This window comes from Equus przewalskii, chromosome 1 (genome assembly GCF_037783145.1).
Source record: "Equus przewalskii isolate Varuska chromosome 1, EquPr2, whole genome shotgun sequence".
Lineage (NCBI taxonomy): Eukaryota > Metazoa > Chordata > Mammalia > Perissodactyla > Equidae > Equus > Equus przewalskii.
This window is the reverse complement of record NC_091831.1, coordinates 134872970-134897853: the sequence shown is the minus strand read 5'-3', so window position 1 is coordinate 134897853 and position 24884 is coordinate 134872970. Positions and strand designations below refer to the sequence as shown.

The following is a 24884-nucleotide window of genomic DNA, read 5'->3' as shown; positions in this document are numbered from 1 at the left end:
CTATGATGCAAAACATAAAACACATCAGGTATCTCATCAAAACATTACATAGATAGGAAAACTGAAAGCACTTGTACAGTTAATTCTCGTCTAAGAACAAAGTACAAAGTGCAGTTATAATGGACTGTGGGAGCTGGAAGTAGTGATAGACTAAATACAGTTTTGTACATGAATAAAGAGACTGTATTTGAAATTCTAAAAAAGTCAGCTTATTTTCTCTATATTTTTTAAAATATTAAATTTCAATAAAAAATTGGCAATTTCTGAAATAGTGAGCAAGAACTTTTCCTTAGTTACTTCTTTGCCATTGCACCCTTCTCCTTCCCTTCTTTTCTTCATATAATCCACACTGCTTTTTTACTGTCTCTTTCCTCCTTCCTGCCATTTATACTAGGCATGCAAAGAGAATACAGGCTATCTTTACATAGACACAGCAGGATACTAAAATATTTTAAGTGAAGTGTTACCTAACCTCATATTTCATTTGTACTTTGAAAATTTCTTAACATCTAATTTCAAAGAGCCCCCTGTACCAATAAAAAGCTCAAATTAATTTACAATAATTACACAAACTATATTCTAGACTGAGTTAAAGTAATTATTTCATATGAAATACCCCACCATTTAGAGTTTATATTTGAGAGTTGAAAATTAAATGTAAAACCCAGATTTTCACTGTGTGATGTGGCATGCACGTTAGCAGAGACACAAAAACAAGACACTGAAGGAATTGTTAAGTTACATGAAATATTAAACACATAACAAAATGGCTGTTTTTTAAGAAGTTTGAAGTATGGCATAATCTAATAAGTAAAACATTCTGATTAATACATTATTTTCATTTAAAATTAGAATAAGCATATATTATAATGTACGTGAACTTAATATTTAAAATTTGATGATTCAGAAGGAATTTTTAAATCTTATATGAAGATAATCATATGAATATAAACTTTTGCCGAAGTTATATGGAAATACCAGTATGAGAAGATGTCCAATGCAATATCTGGACAAACCATTATTTACTGTAAACTAATCATTAATATTTCTAGGGATTTGCAAACCTTTTTAAAACTAAATTTTGAAAAAAGTGTTACCTTCATATGATTTTTCAAAGGATCCAAAAGATTGAAATGAATATTGCACTTTGGACAAGCTCTTGGAAAGGGTGTTCCATTTTTAGATTGATTTGATGAGGTATTTGTACCTAAAATAAATTCAAAACATATATAATTCAAAATTCACCACTTTTTAACCTTAGACAACCACTAATAATAGTTTGTAAATTTATTACAATTTCTAAAATTTATGTATAAGTACCATAATTTCTCTTTTATAAGCCACATTTCATATTTACCTTTTAATGGCATAGCCTGGGGAGACGTCACTGAAGGAGATTTAACTGAAGGAAACACAGCTGAGGAATTTGTTCCAGAAACACCTTCACTGGGCTTAGGCTTTTTTGGATTAACACTGTTTACTTCAGAAGTAGAAGGACGTTTTGATAAAAACGAACTTTCATTCATACCTACGATGATTTAAATAGTAGGAAAAATATTTTAAAACACTTCAGAATATTGCTTACAACTAAGTAAAAATATTTTAAAGCTAGATTAAAGGTGATATAATTGAATTATCATATCATACAAATGACAAATCATGATAAAAATTGATGTGATCAAAGTCAGAGGATGTAAAGAATTGTACAAAATCTACTATGGACTATATATTCAAATAATTCATAAAATAATCTTTCTATGCAGGAAAATACTAAATACAGCTTCAAATAAAGCAATATATAAACAGCTATTATGAAAGAAGCCAGAGCAAAATGGAGCAAAATGTCCCAAGCAAAAAAAAATTAAAGCACAGAGAATACTTCACACTAAGTTTCTACAAAAGAACTATCTTCAGATGCTTAAGTGAATTAGAGCTTGTTAAAAATTATATATCTTTATTCCAAAAGGTTAGAGACCCTTTAGAAGATTTAACAACTTAAAATGTCTAATGGAAAGTTAGTTCTTTTTCCACCTAACAAAGAGGTGGTTGGTCTACTAATGGCTTTAGGTTATATTATCCATTAATCCCTATGGACAAAGTGGAAACAACTAATCTTGAATGATAATACCTCATTTATTCATATGAAAGGACTCATAATGGAAGGAGTTAGTACAACGGTTTTCAAACTATGTTCCCCAGGGCCTAATGGGCTCATCTTAGGGAATATACTTGGTATGTCTGACAGAGAAACTCTCCTTTTATATTTTATTTATTAGACTTTTGCATAAAATTTTGTTTGTACAGGGATTCTACTCCGAAACTACTCCAAAATAGTTTTCGGTTCGAAAACCACCGCCTAAAAGCTAAAGGATTTTCAGTCTTATTCAGAGAATTAGCAAGAGAAACAGGCATCGTTAGGCTGTAAATAGGCCAAGAAAAAGTCCTTTTGAAAATAACACATAATTGTACTTGGTAATAAGAATCCTAAAACTGCACATCATATTTTAGTGCTCCCAACTGTACACTAAAAGTAGAAGAAGTAGAGTAATATATTAGAAATATTCCAGGCTTTTAAGTCAGACAGGCTAAGTTCAAAATCCAGGCTCTGTCACTTACTAGCTACGTATTCCTGACTTATTTAATTAACTTCTCTCAGCCTCAGTTTCCTCTTTTGTAAAATAAGAGCTATAATACCTTATTTTAGAGAGATGTTTTAAGATCAAATAAGATAGTGTATTTAAAGCACCCAACACAACATTTGGCACATGGAAAGCACTCAGTAATAAATGACAGCTATTATCACTACTAACTAAAAATTTGATACCTAAACTTACTTTAGAAGAAAAAAGATTTTTCTAATAGATTCATCTGTCAGCTTTTTATTTAGGGAAGCATGCCAGAAAAATAGCACTAATTGGCTCCTCTGTTTCATCCTTTGAGATAACATAAAAATGATTTTTCCCGCCCATTTTCAAAGCACAGGATTACTAATAGTTATACAAGGGGTACTTGTGAAAGAGTTTGTGTAATCGCAGTAGCACTCTTGTGAGATACTTCAGTTACTTGAAAAGCCAGTGAGTGCTGATATTTTGGATTAAGCATCTGATTACATAACAGGCTGGACAGTAGAAATAGACTGTTTACTATAAGATTTTTTTTAATAGAAAATAAAATCACTCTGCATTTAAGGGTTTTAAATTCTGACCCCTTTAATTTATTTACCTCTGTTGACTTTGGCTTGTGTTGTTTCCTACCCTCAATAGCTGTATCTCCGCCAGTAAAAATCTTATTCTCATTCAAGATAAAGCTCAAATTTAAATTTCTCCAAATACTTATGATCACTTGACAGTAGTCAGTTAATCATGCTATGGAACATAGAGCATATATTATCATTCATAACAACTGTTTTTTGTCAAGTCCTTTAAAGCTCATAATGCATTTTCACGTTTTATTTCTCTTATTTGGGCCTCGAAAAGCTCTGACTAAAGTAGAGCAAGAATTAAATTATATCTCCAAATGGCTTATTCTAGATCTGGAGAATGAATGCATTATATGCGAAAAATAAAATCTCCTTTTTAAGTAATATAAGAAAACTAAAGTGTAAAGACTTAATAAAGACTACGTGGGCCGGCCTGGTGACGCATCGGTTAAGTTCGCACGTTCCACTTCGGCAGCCCAGGGTTTACCTGTTCAGATCCTGGGTGCGGACATGCCACCGATTGGCAAGCCATGCTGTGGCAGGTGTCCCACATATAAAGTAGAGGAAGATGGGTATGGATGTTAGCTCAGGGCCAGTCTTCCTCAGCAAAAAGAGGAGGATTGGCAGCAGATGTTAGCTCAGGGCTAATCTTCCTCAAAAAAGAAGACTACAAAAATGTGGGGGCGGGCCACGTGGCCGAGTGGTTAAGTTCTCGCACTCCGCTTCAGCGACCCAGGGTTTCACGGGTTCAGATACTGGGTGCGGACATGGCACTGCTCATCAAGCTGTGCTGAGGCAGCATCCCACATGCCACAACTAGAAGGACCCACAACTAAAAATATACAACTATGTACTGGGGGCTTTGGGGAAAAAAGGAAAAATAAAATCTTTAAAAAAAAAGACTACAAAAATCTTAAAAATAGGTCAAAATCTTCCAAATCTTCCCACTTATTTTTCAGGCTAAAGTCTCTCTCTCTGTGGTAGAAAACTCAGAGGGAAAGTAGGAGTCATTGTCCTTACTGCCAAAAAGTTTCAAGAATTCAGACTTTTTCTATGAATAAAGTCCATGTGTTTTGTAAAATCAAACTTAAGAATTATTTTTTCTCTTTGTTTCTTTTGGTTCTTATCTATTTAACTAACTAGATTTTTACGAGTATATAAGTAACACCCAAAGAAATGAATATTAACTAAATATTTTTTAATGGAAAAACATTTTAGTCACTAACATTACTATTAAAAAATTGGGGGAAGATTGGTTAAATTCTCTACAATGATTTGTTAATAAATAATCTAAAAAATTTCCAAAAGTCTTATGTATCTCTGTTTAGTCAAATATTTGAAATAAACCAAAATTGCTAATATACAAAACATAACTGCCTTCATTACAGGGAATTTTCAATTAGATAAAATCCTTCCATAGCACACTAATTTATTTTAGGTTAATGAAGAACTTTGTTACACAATCAAAGATCTTTAACTCTTCTTCAATAGGGACATTTCATTATTCCTTCAATGGATATATAAAGAGTACTGAATATATACAAATTTACTGCAGCCACTTTATAACAGCACTGTATCATATTTAACTATCATATCTAAATCATTTATTGAATAGAAAAATACTAACCTAATTTTTGAAATCAACTATAACCAGACACTTCCATACACTTTTCACACTAGCGGCCATAGAAACTAATTAACTCTTCTTTTTTTTGTGAGGAAGATTAGCCCTGAGCTAACTACTGCCAATCCTCCTCTTTTTGCTGAGGAAGACTGGCCCTGAGCTAACATCCATGCCCATCTTCCTCTACTTTATACGTGGGATGCCTACCACAGCATGGCTTTTGCCAAGCGGTGTCATGTCCACACCCAGGATCCGAACCTGCGAACCCCAGGCTGCCGAGAAGCAGTACGTGCAAACTTAACTGCTGCACCACCGGGCCGGCCCCTAATTAATACTTCTTTAACAAGAGTACGTAGGGGATCAGAGGACTTCTCTAACTTACAGAAATTATTTTAAGATTTTTCAGCCCATGTTTGGTGCCAAGTGAGAACAAGCTCCAAGTTGGTTAGCCTACTTAATTAACAGGAAGAAATAAAATGCTCTATTATTAAATAGGATTTTATTTAAAATCACCCAAGAAAGGCATTCAAAAACTATCAGCACCATTCCACTTTACAAATATGAAAAACTTGACACAAAGGCATGGACTTCAATAAAGAGTCAATTTCATATGCATATTCATCAAGTTTCTTTTTATAATTTTTTGAAAAAGTGCTAAAACCAACCTGCTATAGAAAGTGTTGGTCCCCCTTGGAAATGTGATAATCCCGTATCCTGGGTCAAGTCAAACAGTAACTCTGAAGAATTATTAGACACAGCTCGTGATGCGTTCGTTATATAACCCTGTTAAAATATGTCAAAGGAAGAATATTACATTTATTCAACATAGCTATAATCATCTTGTTTCATAAACTTTTATAGAAGTAAATTTAACTGTATGCCACTATCCTAAGGATAACCTTTGATGACTCAATTACTAATAAGTTATAAAACACAAAGTTACCTACTACTATCTGTCAAAATTATCTTCTACTAAAACTACTAAAGCTGTTACTTAGAGCTGGCTTATTCCTGACTAGCCAATTAAAATGAGGGGCAAATTGTAGTCTGATTTTTTCAAAGTAAAAGAAACATATAAACCCATTTTAAGTCAACTTAACATTGATACACTTTAGAGGGATACTAAAAATGCACTATTCTCATCAAAGAGCAAATAAGAGAACTTAGCAAAATCTTTGGGTAAACGCAAGGAAAAAAATAAGATAAACATAGTGATGTAACTACAAATTTAAAAGCTTCTACACCTCTATAAACCTCACAAACAGAATATCAGGGCAAACAAAGTGGGAATCAATCTGCAAGTATTGTGCATTGGGGTTAGGGATGAATCTACCATGTGGTGAGAGTTTTGGAATCATCTTTACCGGAAAAATTATAACCCAAGGGTCAGGAAGAGAAAGGTCCCCCACTCCTCCCACCACCCCACATAAAGCCATGCTGAGCCAGGCAATCTCCCACCTCACAGGGCAAATGTGAAAACTGCCTGATCAGCAGGGTGAACAAATAAGAAAGCCAGGAAGACAGTTTAGAATGGAAGCTGTTTATAGGAATGGTCTGGGCCAACTGCTCCACTCCCGGAGACATTAGGGCTCAAGAGAAGTTTCAGCCCTTCCATCAGGAGAAAGGGTGGTCCCAGCTAGCAGGAAGATCTCAAGAGAGGAGTGAAAAGTATAAGATGAATCATGTGGTCAAGTCTAAGGTAGCATAAATTTATATGTTAGCACACATATATATTTAGTATAAATAATTATGAAAAGTGTGGTCAATATAATTTACAGATATATATACTCCAATACTATTATACATTAAATATACTGATATGCACACACAAAATATATTCCGAAGCTATTTATAAAAGACCATCATTGTGGAAAGTAAGCTCTCAGAGTGACTTCTGGACCATTCTATATGCCATAATATATAATAAGCAAAAGTTTTAAGATTAACAATGCTAAAAATCAAAAGGGAAAAAGTTACTTTAAGAGAAAAATGCACAAAGGACATAAACTGAGACACCTCAAAAGCAATATACCAAATGACCAATACGTACAATAAGCTTTTTAGCAAGCTACTAGTTAAAGAAATGCAAATAAAGACATGGGTAATTTTTGCTGAATTGACATCATTTTAAAGACGATAATATCTAACACAAAATAAGTGGCCGCTCCTCTTAAAAGCATCAAGGTCATGAAAGATCAAGAATGAGCAACTGTAGAAAAACATGAGGAGACTAAGAAGAAATAACTAATTGCAAGGTGTCATCCTGAACAGGATCCTGGGAAAGAAAAATGACATTAATGGAAAAACTGGTAGAATTCAAATAAGGTCTGCAGTTTAATGTTAATTACCTGATTATGATAAGTAAGACAGTGGCAATAGAGGAAATTCGGTTAAGGGTATATGTGAACTCTTTGTATTTTTTCCTATAAGTCTAAAATTAGTTTGAAATAAAGTTAAAATTTAAAAATTAAAAAGTACTGATAACATTCATTCACTTTTGGCAAAGTAGAGATTATACTTTGGTACAACTTATCTGCATGAAAATTTTGACAGTAGCTGTCAAAGGCTTTATAAAAGTTTGCATCCTTTGATCCAACTACTCCACTTTAAAAATTTATGGTAAAGAAATGAAAATGTTTAATGGAGAATTATTTTTATTGGCAAAAAAACTAAAATCTTTATGTCCAACAATGGAAGAATGATTAAATAAGTTAAGTGAGAGACTATCATGCAACTACTAACACCATGTTTTTGAGAAATATCCAATGACATATTCCTGGTAGAATGTTCAGTGCAAAAAGAGGAATATGCATCTATGCGCACAGTATGATCCTGAATGATATACTCTATACCCTGCCTGCAGCAGGGAAAAAAGAAAATCAGAATACAGTACGCACTCTTCTCTTTTTCTAAACTTTCCCGCCAAAATACATAAGATTTAAAAACAGAAACAAGAAAGGTTTATTTGTTTTGTGTTTTTAAATTGAGGGATAATTAAGTTTTAAGAATTTTAGTTTGCTACTAACTTTTCTATTGACATGGATTTGTTAAAAAGTTATGGGGGCGGGCCCCGTGGCTGAGTGGTTGAGGTCTCGCGCTCTGCTTCGGTGGCCTGGGGTTTCACCAGTTCGAATCCTGGGCACGGACATGGCACCACTCATCAAGCCATGGTTGGGTATCATCCCACATGCCACAACTAGAAGGACCCACAACTAAAAAATACACAACTATGAATCAGGGGGGCTTTGGGAGAAAAAGGAAAAATATAAAGTTTTTTTAAAAAAATAAATAAAGAAAGAAGTTATGGAAATAGGTATCGAAGTAATCCAAACCACTCTAGAATTTGAGGCCTAACAGGCAGATATCTGCATCTGAACTTTAATGTTTAATATAAAAAAATTAGTAATGCCATATAACTAAATTGTAACCAACCACAATCTTACTGCTAGATAATATTTTCTCCAAGTATTTGTATTTAAAAAAATGGAAAATACTCACTTGCATTTTCCAAAACAGTTTTTTTTTTAATTTTATTTTTTTCCTTTTTCTTCCCAAAGCCCCCCAGTACACAGTTGTATATTCTTCATTGTGGGTCCTTCTAGTTGTGCCATGTGGGACACTGCCTCAGTGTGGTTTGATGAGCAGTGCCATGTCCATGCCCAGGATTCGAACCAAGGAAACACTGGGCCGCCTGCAGCAGAGCACGCGAACTTAACCACTCGGCCATGGGGCCAGCCCCTAAAACAGTTCTTTAACAAAAACATAAAGCTAATACTATTAAACACTTTCCTAGGAAACAGTTCTGGTTAATTAAGCACCACAATTTCAGAGAGCAGGCACACATTATTCAACAATAACTGGTTAAGAGAATTCTCCAAGAGGGAATTTTTAATGTCTTATAAAACAATTCAGAAAGATATCAAATACAATTGTAAGGGCAGAATAGGTGCTAGACTGGGATTCAGAAGACCTGCACATTTATTTAACTACGAACCTTGTGAAAGTCACTTTTGAGCTTCAAGTTATTCACCTTTCAAACTGAAATAAAAGTCACAACTGTGTTTTAAATGTACCTGTACTTCACGGTACATGTATGTATTAAATCAAGTAGTTGCCACAACAGTACTAATAATTACCTAATATTATGCACCATTTTATAAATAAGTAAACTAATAAAATGGGTTAGGTGTGGTTACAGAAGACTCCCAACACAGCCCCACTTGTTATTGATGTTACTGTAATTAGAACCTGGGTCTGCCTGATTACAAAGCCTATGCCCTTAAGCTGTAACACACTGACTTTACAAGTGATTATAATATATCCCTGACTACCTGAAAGAGATCCGAAAGAGATGTTGAGGTATAGAGATATTCCATGAAAAAGTAAACACACACAGACAAAACATGACATAAAATAAAAAACTATAATTATAATTTATTTTTAAAAAACTTCCAAAATTTAAGAGTAAATTCCCTTAAATAGGATTCTCAATTCATTCCAGAATACACCTCTGTTATTCTTAACTTTGACTGCACATTAGAATCACTTGGAGAGTTTTAAAATCGTATCATTTCCAGGACCCACCTAAATCAACCGGCAAAATCTCTCCTTTTAATAAGTCCCCAAGATTAGAAACCACCAATTGAGGTGATTTGATTTAAAAACTACGCCCACAGAAATAAAACATTCTGAGTTAAAAAAAAGCTCTAGTTTCTAACTTGCGTAGCACCAAAGATATCACCCCTCACTTTATTTTTTTCTCCCTAGGTCTAATGTTGGAAAGATTGTTTATCTATTAAACTGAATGAAATAATGAAGTTTCTTTTTCCAGTTTTCTTCCCCCAAATGCCAAATAGCTTACGATAAGCATGAGAAAACCACTGAGTTAATTTGATTCCAAGTAACAGCAAAGAATCTTTACATTTTGGGTAGTTTTTCATCTTTTGAAACATCAGAAGTAGTTCGGGGAACCTTAGGATCCAAGGCTGAGAGTCAGTGGTCTGGGAAAAATCTCTCATTTTAGAAATGAAGAAAATGAAGCTCAGAGAGGTTTTGACAATGCTTAAGAACAAGGCAGAATCAGCATTCAAGTCTTGCTTCAATCTAAGTTTTCTAAACTACTAGTTCAGGGCTCATATCACTATTAATTATTATTTCAGAGTACTAAAACCACAGAAAAGAATCGGGGAGGGAGTATCTGCCCAAAGATACTCTTATTTGTCATGATATACAACATCTTCAAAATATAAGTTGGAGTTGAGTTTGTTTAGCCATAGATTTAAATGGCTGTAGCCTTTCTTTTCACTTTTATGTAAATTAAAATTACATTTCATAACTCTTCTATGAGAGATACCACCTAAAAATATCAATTTTTAGTGCTAACAGCTATGTAGATTACCCTATAGTAATATGATATGAAATACAGGAAAAATGGATTATTCATACTAAAAATATTTGGATTCAATTCTCGTTTTGAACTTGAACGTTTCAAGAAACCTTATAGGTAATTTGGTAGTTGTTTCTCTTACCATCAAGAGAACAAACATTTTGAAGAAAATTTACTACTATGTCCCTAAGGCCAATGTCGAATAGCTTATGATAAGCATGGAAAAACCACTTAGTTAACGGGATTCCAACTAAAAGCAAAGCATCTTTACATTTTGAGTAACTTTTTGTGTTAGTTTTCTACCTCCTTGATTTCAGGACCCCTTTATACACTTAAAAATTACTCAGGACCCAAGAGTTTTTATTCAGGTGGGTTATATCTACTGATATTTCCCATATTAGAAATTAAAACAGAAATTTTTTAAAATATTAATTTTATTTTAAATAACAATAATAAACCCATTGCAGATTAACATAACATTTTTATGAGAAATGACTATCTTGCAAACACAAAAAAATTAGTGAAGAGTGCCACTGATTCACATTTCTGGAAATTTCTTTAACATCTAGGTTAATCAAAAACTGCTGTAGTCTCACATCTGCTTCTATGCTTTCAATCTGTTAGGACATGTTGCTTTGGTTGAAAACTATAAAGAAAATCTGGCTTCATAAAAGACATATACTAGTTGAAAAAAGGAGAATTTTCATAGCAATTTATGATAACTATGGATATACTTCTTTGGTACTACATCAAAACGTAACAGTTGGTATTATCTTAATGGTTTGTTGCAATGAAGAATCTGACTCCATATCCCCAAAATTTTTGTACGTGGTTACATTAAAATCTTGTTCTACCTTACATTTTGAATGGGTCTTTTATCCATGCATGATTTTATAACACCATGCATTGATTATCTGGAAAATATTCATTTCTTTGAATTATGCAGATCTTCCAAACGTTGACAAAGTTCACTATACAATATGAAAAAATCATATTTATTAATACCACCACCCATCGGAAAAGTCTTTAAGTATTGGGAGCTGTCAAGATCATGGTGACACATACAAGTTTTCCAAAATTCTAATTTTTGCTTGAAAGCTGAAATTTTATCACTGGCAAGAAACATACTGTCAGTTGTTTTCCTTTAAGTAACAAGGAGCACTTTGTTGAATTTTGAGGAAATGCCTATTTATGTGTGTGTGATTCCCTTACTTTGAGTGTGGGCAAGACATGTGACTTGCTTCTAGCTGAAAGAATACAGCAAAGGTGACAAGATATGGATGATTTCGTGTACCTGATTACATCACATAAGATGGCAAGATGCCATCCTGCTAAGGATTCTCTCTCTCCTGCTGGCTTTGAGGAAGCAAGAAGCCATGTTGTGAAGACCCACCTGGCAAGGAGCCAGCCAAAAGCCAGTAAAAGATTCAGTCTGACAACTCTTAACTCTTAAGGAACCAAAGGCTGCCAATAACCACGAGAACGTGGAAGGAGATACTTCCCCAGTTGAGCTTCAGCTGAGACTGCAACCTCAGGGCCCACCCTTGAATGGAGCCTTGTGAGAGTCTGAAGCAGAGGATCAGCTAAGCCATGACCTGACCCACAGAAACTATGAGATAATAAATATGTGTTGTTTTAAACCACTAAGCTTGTAGTAATAATGTTATACAGAAATAAACAATACACCATGGTTTGTCAATCATTCTTTCAAGTAAAAACGGTTTTCTATTTTAAAAAAGTGGTTGTTTAGTTCACAATTCAATCACACAAGTGCTTTTCCTCAAGAAAATTCCTTATCATACTTCAGATATAGAAGTGCTTTACGTATACTACCCATTTCATCACACAAAATATTTTTAAAATACATATATTCAAGGGTAGAGAGTTAAAATTAATAACATTTTGAATACTTCATCAAGGAAATTAAGAATAACTGGAACATTTTTTATTGTGAATGCATGGTGGTGACTAATACAAAAACTACTGGTACAGCTTGGTACCACTGTCTTGATTCATACTAACACTAGGAGTTTACCCACCACTGCTTTTGCATCATCAGCGCAAATGTCAAGACAGTGACTAGGCAAACAGTGTCCTTGCATTATTATAACTCCCAAACCCATGAAAGAGTCTTAGAGGAACCCCAGAAGACTGAAGACTACACCTTGAAAACTTTTGCACTAAGACAAGGCTTCTATTTTTTTAAAGTATACATTTATACACAACATACATGTATGTATGTATGCATATACATATAAACTATGGGTTAGGCTGGACTGAAATCCCAGATCTACCATTTACCAGCTGTGTGACCTAGAGTGAATTATTTAATCTCTGTGAGTCTCAGTTTCCTTAACTAGAAAACAGACAATAATAGTACCTATTTCATAGGAATGTTCAAGAATTAAGTAAGATTAATTTATGTACAGCATTTAGCACAAAGCTTTACACATATTAATACCTCAAATAAATATTAACTATTACCATTAACTGTCACTTTTTGTTAAGAGTTTTTTTAAACTAAACTATGCAGGTATGTTTTGAGAATAAAAAGCTATGATCGCCTCTCAACAATATTCCCAATTAAGAACTAAGAACACTTGGCCTAGTTTATAATCTTAATTAGTTTGCCATTATGCAATATTGATTACTGATTATACTTTTATTCATATTTGGATAGCACAGTTTTCAATTCTGTACCTATTTAATTTAAGCATATTACCTGATTTATGAACAGGTGGGATATTTAGTTCCTACAGTTATCATTTTGAGAACTGGTTGAGCTATCACAAAGATGGTGACATTTTCTGACGCTGACTATGCTTCTATTGGATAACTACCCATGATAGTCCAGAATTTCAACTGGATATTGTTGATATTGATAAATAATATCCAATGTATCCCTGAGCTGACTGTGTAGTTTCAGAAACACTTACAGGTTTAGACAAAGGCTGAACAATAACAGAACTATCTGAAGATCTAGATTCAGGATGAAAATTTACTGGCGAGGCAGCCACTGGATTTGATGTTGGGTTCGTGTAGTGTTGACTTGTAGGCTTGAATGCAGCGGTAATACCTGTATTTTAAAATTACACAATATATTGAATATATTTCTATATAATCGATGTTAAAATACTTCACTTTAAAATTAAAATAGTAAAATAATACTGTACCTCGACTGAGAGCGCCATTCTTTATTCCCCTTGAATATGAGCTGGGGTTTACTCTATTCAAAATATCTATAAAAGAAGATTTATTTTAAAATTCATTGTTTGAATGAAATATATATTAAGATAATAGAAATCATAAATTGAAAACAGATTCCTAGAAAGAATATATGTTATCACTTATTTAAGAATACAGTTAATTATAAACATATATATCTTTACCTACTAAAGAAACAAGATTACCAATCTTAATTGTTTTATAGAATAAGAACAAAGTTTCTAACAGTAACTCAAAATACAAAAGCTGGAAGTAAAAGATTAAATCTGACTATATATAAGTCAAATCTTCTGCATGGCAAAGAAATACTCCACATAATCAGTAACAATTTTTCCAAAAATATATTCCTATACAACCCATAATTGAAGTATATATCCTTCTTTGAGAGGTGATAGGGTTCCCACTACTTAAAATCAAACCTTTGTCCAACCTCCATGTCTCTATTCACAATCTCTAAAAGCCTTGAAGTGTCATTATGAGAGGTCTCACTGGATTATCTGACCATTACTCTGGAGTTCTGAAAGGGAAACGATTAGAGACTGCAGACTAAAATGAACCTACAGTTTACCATAGCATCTTATAACTTAAGGGGTTCCAAATCTACCACTACACCAAAAGTCAATTGAGCCTAATATGAGTTTCAGGATCAGTTTAAAGTTCCCAATTCTTGAATGCATGTGAAATCTGGAACTTCTAGGGTATTCAGTAATCAAACTAAAATTTGGAAGAGTGGGGATTTACCTACAATTGTTTGTTAGAAAAAGGTAAAAGCACAAACAAACATGAAACCTCACAAAAATTTCCTTTTTCTTGCTCATAGTAGAAAAGAACCAAAGCCATAACATAATTCTATAAAGGGCCACACAAAAGTAGGGTTATTTCCTGATAATGGCAATGCAGTGCTCTATACCTAAGAACTACAGATGTCTTACAGAAAAAAAAATCTGGCTCAAAAAACCTCACACTGTTTTCATTCAGAAATTCAAGATTAAGTATTTATTCAAACCATCAGAACTATTGCTAAAATACATTTTGGTGGTTGTTTTCTACAAAAGTTTTACCCTCCTTTTTCGCAGTTCTACATAAACATTTAACTCATCCCATATGTAAAATATTTTAAGGCTTATACAAAAACAATAAAATGAGTTACATTCTGCATCTTAACATTTCAGAAAAGAAATTCTACAGCAGTGAATCTCCTTTTTGACAGAATTATGTTAAAGCTAACATACACTGATCTAGTTGAATACTGTTAACAGTCATCTACACTCAGTATAAATTCAACATGAATCTTAACTGTCATGTTTTCAATAACAGAATTTGAATAATAATTTTGCAATATGGTAATATTCCAGTATAAAATAATCACAGTGACTAGAAACAGTAATTAAGAGAATATATAATTCTGTTCCACTATCACCAACAAGTATGCCATCATGCCTAGTTCAATTTATAATCAAAGCAGCATTCCACTTAGAACCTCCATGAGAGATTATCAATCTCCCACCGGAAATGGTATTGAGAATTCAATTGTTTAAGTTATTCTCCCACTGACAAAACTAAATACAAGTGCCATTCCAAGTTTACAAGCAATAGAAGAAAGAACCAGGCTTTCAGAAAATTTAAAAGTAGTCTCTTAGTCACACTTTTAAGCACCATCTTGGTAGAAAAACACTAGTAAATGGGATACATTCTTTCAGAAATTCTCCTAGCTTAAACAAACAAAGAAACATTGTAAATACAACAGGAAAGGATCTATTTCCTCTTTCTCCCCTGAAATCTGTATGGTATCTCTGCACTTCCACACATTTTTGAGCAGACATTTTAGCAAGTGTCATTGGTCTTTGCTTTAACATCATAACAATATCAAATCCAACTACTCTAACTAAAATCTAATAATCCACAAAGGTACTGAGGTGTTCTGCTAGACAGCTACAAGGATTTAAGTGTTAATTAACTGCTACAACATCCAGGTACAGGGGCTGTAGGCAGTACCCTCCTCTTCCATGAATGTAAACTCGAGTTGCTGGAAGATGGGTGTGGTCAGAAGCTGCAGCCCCTGTGAGAACACAGGCTGAGACTTTGCATTCATTCACTGCCTATATTTTGTAGCTATGTATGGATAACACTGCAATGAGGCAGTTGCCTGGATGTGAGAACCCCGGAGATTAACACAAACACATTTAGTATATTCTGACACTTTAAGCAAAGCATTCTGAACCCTTTCGTTTCTCTGCTTCTAGGTTTAAGTGGAAAAAAACAAAAGAAAAATGAACAAACGGATACATAGGTTACTTGGCTCCAGTAAAAATTATTATTTCCAAATTCAAAAGATCTCCAATGCCAACAGCTAATCTTAGTCCATTCTTTTTCTCACATCTGATATTTTAACTTCTTATCTCCTTCCTCAAGTCCCCAACCACATCCCCACCTAGATTCTCAAATTCTTAAGTGACCTCCCGCCCAATCTCATCCCCAACACCCTACAGAGGAACAAGGACATCAAGTACCTATAAGACAGTTCACAAGTTTTTCCATCAGAAACATTCTTATAAAACTTGGCTTCACTAAAAGTAAATGCTTACTTGAAATTGCTGGTTTTGAACTCGATATCTCTCCAACAAAGATCGGCTCATCATCATCATCATCCTCAACCTCTTTTACTTTCTTCTGCCATGGTTCCAACTCTTCTTCTTCACATTCCATAAAGAGTTCTGCCATTTTTGAATTATCTAATTTTCAAGAGGAAAATTAGATAATTTTCAAAAAGAAAAATATATTTGTTGTAATACCTAGTATGATATTTAACATCTACTTTAATAATCCTAATAGGAATTTATGAATTGGTATTTGTAGTTAGTATATGGTAACAAAAGAAAGAAATTCAGAGCTCAGTCTCTAAGAAACTAATTAGTAAAACTTTGATAGAGAGATGATAGATAATGGTTCATAGTAGTTATTTACAGTGGACAGAAACTTGAAAACAAAGTGAGTTTCAGTCATATGCCTGGAATATGATTATACATATAAAAAGGACTGCACCTAACCATTATCTGAAAAAGAAAATGTATTAACAAAAGGGAGATATACTAAGAATAACAGACAACAGGTGGAAGATATACTAGAAAAACTGAACCAAATTCTGGAATTCCTAGCATAGACCAAAGCAAGGATGAGGTGCTAGTCTAAAATAAGGGAACAAAGTCAGGCTTATTCCATTAGGGCAAACTAGACATTTCTCACCTAAAGAAACAGACCAAAGAACACACAGTAAATATCACCATCCTAGAAAGTCTGACCAAGCAGAGCTTAGGAAGCATCTTAGTGTATTAGTCTTAAATATGGAAGGAAAACCAATAAGTGCCAGAAATTTTAGGAAAACCTCCTGTCTTTCAGACCAAAATAAATAAAACAGATATAGAATCCTAAGTAAAAGAGATATTACAGAGAGCAAGAAAATATTAAGAGAAAATATAATTAGCATCTTTAGAGATATGACAAGAAAGAATGTTATAAAAAGTTATATTCAGAAAACAAAAAATAGGATTAAAAATATGAAAGGCAAAATTTTTTAATTCACTTTTTAAAAAATCAAAATGTCCCCAGAGGTGGAACTAAGAAAGGGAAAAAAAGAATACACACACACACACACACACACACACAAACTAAATTGAGAAGAGGACACAGGCTATTAGAAAATCAATTTCAAAGGTACAACATTTACCTAATAAAATTTACAGAAAAAGAACAGGAAAAAAAGCAGGGGGTAAGTTATCAAAGAAGTAACACAAGAACATTTCCTAGATTGGAAGATATAAATCTCTGAGTTGAAAGGCCCCACTAGTACCCAGCACAACGATCAAGAAAAAAGCTATACCAAGACGTATCATCATGAAATTTCGGAATAACAGAGATAAAGAGAATATCTTCAGATTTGGGCCGGGGGGCAGAGGGGATGACAGGTCATATACAAAAGATCAAGAATAAGAAGAACAAGAATAAAAGCTAGAAGATAGTAGAATAATGCTTTAAAAATTCTTTATTTTTTTATGATTTGAAAATGCTTTAAAAATAGAATAATGCTATAAAAATTCTGACCAAAATTATTTTTCAATCTAGAATTCTATACCTAGTCAAAGTTTTCATCAAGCGTGAGAGTAAAGACCAGCAACATCACACAAGATTTATCTCCCACGCACCCTTTCTCAGGAAGCTACTATAGAATCCACCAAAACATGAGACTCAAGAAAGAAGACAAAGGATGCAGAAAACACAGCATTCAACACCATACAAAATCCAAGACAACAGAAGTCTAACAGGCCTAGAGAACCACCAGTCCAGACCAGATCAGGAGAGTAGTACTTTAGGAGGAATGTCTCTGGGAGGCCAGAGAAAAGATGATTAAAATGGAAACTTTTTGATTATCTGACAAGTTTTACTGTGTAGAAAACTGTACTGAGAGGTTACTGAAGGGTATGGGTAGATTTGGCTAGAGACTTTAATAAAACTTAGCAAATGAAAAAACATGAAAAGTATTAATTGATGGATAAACCAAAAGGAAAAAAGAAAAGTACAAGGATATGTATCTCCTCATACGCTATTCTACGTATAGTATCATATTTACAGCATATTACTATGTTCATCAGTGAGCAGTATTTATCATGGTCATCATAATGAAAACATCAAATATAGATTTATCCAAAAATTGAGATAATAATTAAACTGAAAGACACTTGGAGGGAAGGAAGGGGTAGCTGTGAGAAAGCAAAAATCCACATGATAGAACATTACTAGAAAACGGTTAAAACTGATTTATGCAACAGACAGCACACATGCATATGCACATAAGCACCCTTCAAGAAAATGTGGTTATGCCATATAAAGCCTTTTCAGAACGTTTGACTTTTTCAACTATATGCATATATTGCTTTAAGCTGAGACGGAGGAGAAGGAAAAGGAGGAGGAGAGGAGGAGGGGCACAAAGAGAAATAGCAATAAGGGCCTAAACTAAAGAGGTAACACTGGAGTTAGATACAAGTGGTGCTTAACCAGATATGTGAAATGTGATGGGGAAAACTACAAAAGAAAAAAAACCCCTCCAGGATTCTGGCTTAGACAATAATATCTTTTTTTATTTTTTTTAAGATTTTATTTTTCCTTTTTTTCCCCAAAGCCTCCCTGTACATAGTTGTGTATTTTCTTTTTTTTTTTTTAGTTGTGGGTCCTTCTAGTTGTGGCATGTGGGATGCCACCTCAGCATGGCTTGATGAGTGGTGCCATGTCCATGCCCAGGATCTGAACTGGCAAAATCCTGGGCCACCAAAGCAGAGCGCCCGAACTTAACCACTCGGCCACAGGGCTGGCCCCAACAATAATATCTTTAATTTATCATCTAAATGTAGTCATTTCTAAGGGTAATTTTTTTAATGCTACTTCTACCTTTGCTCAAAATTAAGACAACGTTCTACCATGGTCTTAAAAGATACTAATCGAAAGAATGCTTTGGGGATGGCATATAAAGTAAATACCTTAACAAATTAGGCGTCATTCTTTTGTAAATTTAAAATTTTTTTCCATTCTATAAAAGTATGTCACAAATCATTTCCTGGTCTAACATTATTTGATTGTTTAGTAATCCACCTACGAAAAAAAGGAGGCCTTCTCACTTTCCTAAATGACATAAACAACATGAACTGAACCTTTTCTTTTCTAAACTATACTGTTTTACTAATTATGTGGAGTTCTTCAAGTCAAATGACTAAAAATATTATTATATGTCCAAGGCCAACCTGAGCTCCTTGAGAGTGCATTTCCCTCTACACATTAGATAGGCAGTATGCGCATAGTATATAATTATCTATGGACTAGGAAACTAGGCAAAGTCAAGCAATGTCTAATTTTTAAAAGTTAGGGAGCCAGCCCTGATGGCCTAGTGGTTAAAGTTTGGCTACTCCACTTCAGTGGCCCAGGTTCAGTTCTCAGGCGCAGAACTTGACCACACCATTAGTCTGTTAGCAGCCATGCTGTGGCAGTGGCTCAGACAGAAGAACTGGAAGGACTTACAACTAGAATATACAACTAGACACTGGGGCTGTTGGGAGAGGGGGAAAAAAAAGGAGGGGAAGATTGGCAACAGATGTTAGCTGAGGGTGAATCTTTCCCAGCAAAAAAAAAGCTCAGCTGCTACATTACAGAAAAAAACAAATTAGGGAAACCCATTATATAATGATAATAAAAGTATCATTTATTTCCAGTTGGTGTATGTTATGGGCTGAATTGTTTTTCTCCAAAATTCATGTTGAAGTCCTTATTGCCAGTACCTCACAATGTGACTCTACTTGAAGACAGTGCTTAAAGAGGTAATTAAGTTAAAATGAGGTTACTGGGGGGCTCTAATCCAATGTGACTGGTGTCCTTAAAAGAAGAGATCAGGACACAGATTAATGCATAGAGGTAAGATCATCTGAAGACACAGGAAGCAGATGGCCATCTATAAGCCAAGGAGAAAGGCCTCAAACAGATCCTTCCCTCATGGCCCTCAAAAGGAACCAACCCTGCAAACACCTTGATCTTGGACTTCAAGCCTCCAGAATTGTGAGAAAATAAATTTCTGTTGTTTAAGCCATCCAGTCTATGGTACTTTGTTATAGCAGCCCTAGTAAACTAATACAGAAGAAAAAGGTCTTCCTCATTCTTTTTAACTGGGCACTGCCATTGTCAATACATCCAGGATATACTACTAAGAAAAAATTTTTAAACAGCACATAATAGCTTTCTGATTTTTTTTGAAATAATTTCTTTTTCATCTATGCGTAGAAGAAACATATGTGATTACGTATAGCGAATTGATAACAGTAGTTATCACTACTCTTATCTAGTAGTGGTAGTGATACTCCACTAGGCATAGGGAGAACACACTTCATTTCTACTTTATCCACTTTGTGATTTACATCATTTGTTTTCCTGCGAGCATTTGTTACTTTAACAATTTTGTGTTTCTGTCTTTAAGAAAATGCGCCTACCTCTCATCCTTTCTCCTGAAGCAATTATCAGTACAAAAGCCACGTATACTAGTACCAGTCGTGGCAGCAACACTTACTTTTCAGCTGAAAAAGGTTGTCGCCCATCAAGTTGCAGTTGACTTTCTGTAAATTGTCACCTAAGTACTGACACATGATATCAGTCAATTTTACGAGTCACTTTAAAGAATGCCAAATATTGAAACACGAACTTGGGATTCAGAGATTCTTGGATCTAATTTTGATCTCCAAACTCACCATGTGACTCCAAACAAGGCAGCAAGTTATATCTCAGTTTTCCTTCCTATAAAATAAAGATACCTAGTATTAGAGTGGATTTCAATAAATTAACTGTGTACATATTTAATCTTTTTTCCTACAGAAAGCTCAATTTTTAAGTTTGATATATTTGACATATACATACACTTCACTTTACATAATTGATTCACTCCTGAATAACCCAAATTTAGTACTAGGTAAAATGGTGATTCTATTAAGCACTTAGTACTTGAAGAAGGCTGAATTAAAAAACTACAAATAATTTTTAAGAGCATCCTTTTATAAAAACCTCATAATGTATTGTTTTCATAAGTCTCAACTATCAAATGCTAAGTGACATTAATCTTTGTTACCTATTCTTCACATTTCAGATATAAATGTAATTATTTCCATAAGAAAACATAACTTTAAACTTTAGTCTATATTTTTCTGGGTTTTTTTAACAACAAACTTACAAGGAAAAGAAAATTGGTTGAATATATTTCATCATAGATTAATTCATTCAAAAAAAACTGCCCATTGCCTCTGTATACAAGACAATGTGTTAAGATCTAGGGAAAAAACAAAGATGAATAAGTCATAGTCCTTGTCTTCAGACATTTACAATCTGGTACGTCTATAATCCTTTGGGTTTTAAAAACAAATGCTGTTAGGATAGACATTATCCAAAAAAAAAAATTTGAATTGCTTTATTTAAAACAAGAATTTGTCTTCTGCATTCTGACACATATACAACAGCGTAAGTTTTACAAAACATACAAATATTTTGAAAACTGTTTTAGTTATAAAGCAAAACAGGTCAAAAATTAGGCATCCGAAACGTAAAATATTGAAAAACACAGCCAATTCAATCTTCACATTCCTCTTTATCCTCAGGCTGACAAAAGCAAGTTTTCCTGCTTTTTAATTTCCAAGTTATTTGGACTGAATCAGTCCACAGAGGGAAAAACATTATTTTAACTTTAGAAGTTACTGCTATAAATGTTTGAACTACTATCACAGGAGTCACTAGTGAATCTTGTGTCTAACTAAATGCACCAAGTTCTAAGGTCTATTTAAATCTCTTTAACTCAATTATGTGAATAGAGCTTGTTCTTACACTAAAATCAGTGTTACGTGTATATCAAGAAGATAAATTAATGACAATTCTTTCTCAGCATTAAGGATCTACTAGTACCAAGAATAGAGAATTTTTTAAAGTGCCATAATTATAGAGCCTATATATGAGACTCATATATAATAATTTTTTTTTTTTAAGATTTTATTTTTTCCTTTTTCTCCCCAAAGCACCCCCGGTACACAGTTGTATATTCTTGGTTGTGGGTCCTTCTAGTTGTGGCATGTGGGACGCCGCCCCAGCGTGGCCTGATGAGCAGTGTCATGTCCACGCCCAGGATCCGAACCAACGAAACACTGGGCCGCCTGCAGCGGAGCATGCGAACCTAACCACTCGGCCACGGAGCCAGCCCCATACATAATAATTTTAAGTGATCATATAAATATCTCTTAGCAAAACTCTAAAATTAGTATTCAATTTACAAATACTCAATTAATGAATGACTTGTCCATATGAACAAGATATCCATTGCCTATGACTAGAGATGATTCAAAATTCAGTTCCTCAGGACGGCCGGGTGATGTAGCAGTTAAGTTCACGTGCTCCGCTTTGGTGGCCTGGGGTTCACCAGTTCCAATCCTGGGCATGGACCTATGCACCACTTACCAAGTCATGCTGTGGCAGGGATCCCACATATAAAGTAGAGGAAGATGGGCACGGATGTTAGCTCAGAGCCAATCTTCCTCAGCAAAAAGAGGAGGATTTGGAGGTGGATGGTAGCTCAGAGTTAATCTTCCTCAAAAAAAAAAATTCAGTTCCTCAATTTCACTAGCAACATTTCAAATGCTCAAAGCCACACGTGGCTGGTGGCTACTGTATTGGACAGTGCAGCCACAGCACACTTCTATGCTTATCTAAAGAATCATTGCCATATTTTGTCCTGGTTAGAAACATTTTCATGGATTCCTCTGGCATCTCAATCACTGGAGCATCCCAAAACTATCACCATAAAAACTCCTCAAGTCAGCACTTCAGAATTTTGTTAGAAGAGCATGGAACTCTATGAAGGATTAAATCAGCTGCCACTGAAGTGGAATATCCAGCAAAGATATGCAGTGGGGATCTCAAAGCTTCAAAGGTCTCTAGCTTCTGCAGCTCAGAGTTGGCTCCAAAATAGCCAGAAAAAGAACACTCTATTTCAGCTAATGACTCAGGTAGAAATTTCATGCCCATGTTTAATACACTTATTTCTATGGAGAAAAATACGAATTACAAGTAACTGACTTTTTTTTTTAAAGATTGGCACCTGGGCTAACAACTGTTGCCAATCTTCTTTTTTTTTTTTTTTAAGGATTGGCACCTGGGCTAACAACGGATGCCAATCTTTTTCTTTATGTTTTTTTCTGCTTTATCTCCCCAAAACCCCCCTGTACACAGTCGTATATCTTAGGTGCACGTCCTTCTAGTTGTGGGATGTGGGACGCCGCCTCAACGTGGCCTAGACGAGCAGTGCCACATCCGCACCCAGGATCCGAACCCTGGGCCGCCGCAGCAGAGCGTGCGAACTTAACCACTCGGCCACGGAGCCAGCCCCGTAACTGACTTTTTAGAACATAATGTAATTCATCCATTTTTGGAGATTGCTCACCACATAATTATAAATTCCTATTTTATTATTTTTTTGTTTCAGCTTTTATATATCTGAAATTAAACTATATCTTAAAGGATTTTTTCTACAAAAAAAACTTTTAAATCAATGAAAAAATGTGGGTTTAAATTTTTAATTGTTTGAAAAATTCACTTTTATCCACTGATAGATATCACCTGATAAAATGTCGCTGTGTTAAATAATAAAGGTAATGCATCTGATCTAGTACATGGCACACATTATGGCACAGTTATGTTATGTACTAGATATAGTCCTATTTACTCCATGACAAGGGAAAAGATTAAGCAGTTCCACAAACCACAACTGTAGAGTCTGAACATAAAATCGAGCCCTAGACTAGAAAGCAGAAGAACCAAGTCATAGCCCCAGCACTCCCACAGCTTTCAGTCACGTCACCTTACAATTCTGGATCTTGGCCTCTTCAACTGAATGACCACTAAGGTTTAATTCAGCTCTATACTTTATAATTTACTGTACACTTTAAACACTTTTTAACCATAAACAGTAAAACTTGGTGAAGAATGAATGCCAGGTTAAAATTCTGACTCAACCACTTACTAGCTGTATGAACTTGGGCAAGTTAGTTAATTTCTGTGCCTTGCTTTACTATGTGTGTGGGTATATATATATATATATATATATATATATATATTACTTATTTCATAGAGTTATAATGAAGATTAAAATGAGATAATATACATAAAGCACATAGCTTGGTGGCTGGCACAGAAACCACTCAATAAATCTTACTCTTTTTTTTTTTTTGAGGAAGATTAGCCCTGAGCTAACATCTGCCACCAATCCTCCTCTTTTTCGCTGAGGAAGACGCCCTGAGCTAACATCCACGCCCAACTTCCTTTACTTTATATGCAGGATGCCTACCACAGCATGGCTTGACAAGCGGTGCGTAGGTCCGCACACAGGGATCCGAACCCGCGAACCTCTGGCCACCGAAGCAGAAGGTATGAACTTAACTGCTGCGCCACTGGGCCAGCCCATTACCCATTTTTAACTCTGGGCTAAATCCCATGTTAAAGAACTCTAAGAACTGATCACAATTTTGTTATTATACTGAAATTTACAAGCTATCAGCTGAGCATTTAAAAATCATTTTATTATATAAGATCTCCATTACAACAGTATTTCTCATGATGAAATTTTAGGTTTATGAATATACCTTCTGGAATGTGGCTATCAAATGTATCGTGCCATATTTTCATTTTACTAAAGCATTTATAAACTAGTTAAAACACAAATAACATAAACTTCAAGTCCTCATTGAACATTATAAATACTACAATTTATCAACATTGTTAAATTATATACTACTAATCTCATAGAATAAAACAAGTAGCTAATTCAAAGATACCAACATATAAAAATTTACATTTGGATAAAGTGTCTTATACCATTTCCACTAAAAAAA

The 24884-nt window shown here is 34.4% G+C and overlaps 1 protein-coding gene across 9 annotated transcripts in view; it reads right to left on the bottom strand.

Annotated features, from left to right (window-relative positions):
• ZNF280D (zinc finger protein 280D) overlaps positions 1-24884 on the bottom strand; it is a 117309-nt gene that overhangs the window by 75375 nt on the left and 17050 nt on the right. For 2 of the 9 annotated variants that reach the window (XM_070579290.1, XM_070579340.1), the window contains exons 2-9: positions 20712-20757; positions 20534-20600; positions 16020-16166; positions 13383-13448; positions 13146-13285; positions 5489-5606; positions 1358-1528; positions 1098-1207 (exon numbers count right to left, since the gene is read on the bottom strand). In XM_070579290.1, coding sequence (XP_070435391.1) covers positions 1098-1207; positions 1358-1528; positions 5489-5606; positions 13146-13285; positions 13383-13448; positions 16020-16166; positions 20534-20600; positions 20712-20714 — 822 coding nt within the window. In that variant the 5' untranslated portion in view covers positions 20715-20757. The remainder of the gene's footprint in view (positions 1-1097; positions 1208-1357; positions 1529-5488; positions 5607-13145; positions 13286-13382; positions 13449-16019; positions 16167-20533; positions 20601-20711; positions 20758-24884) is intronic. The other 7 variants (XM_070579298.1, XM_070579351.1, XM_070579362.1 and 4 more) reach the window with 5 other exon arrangements.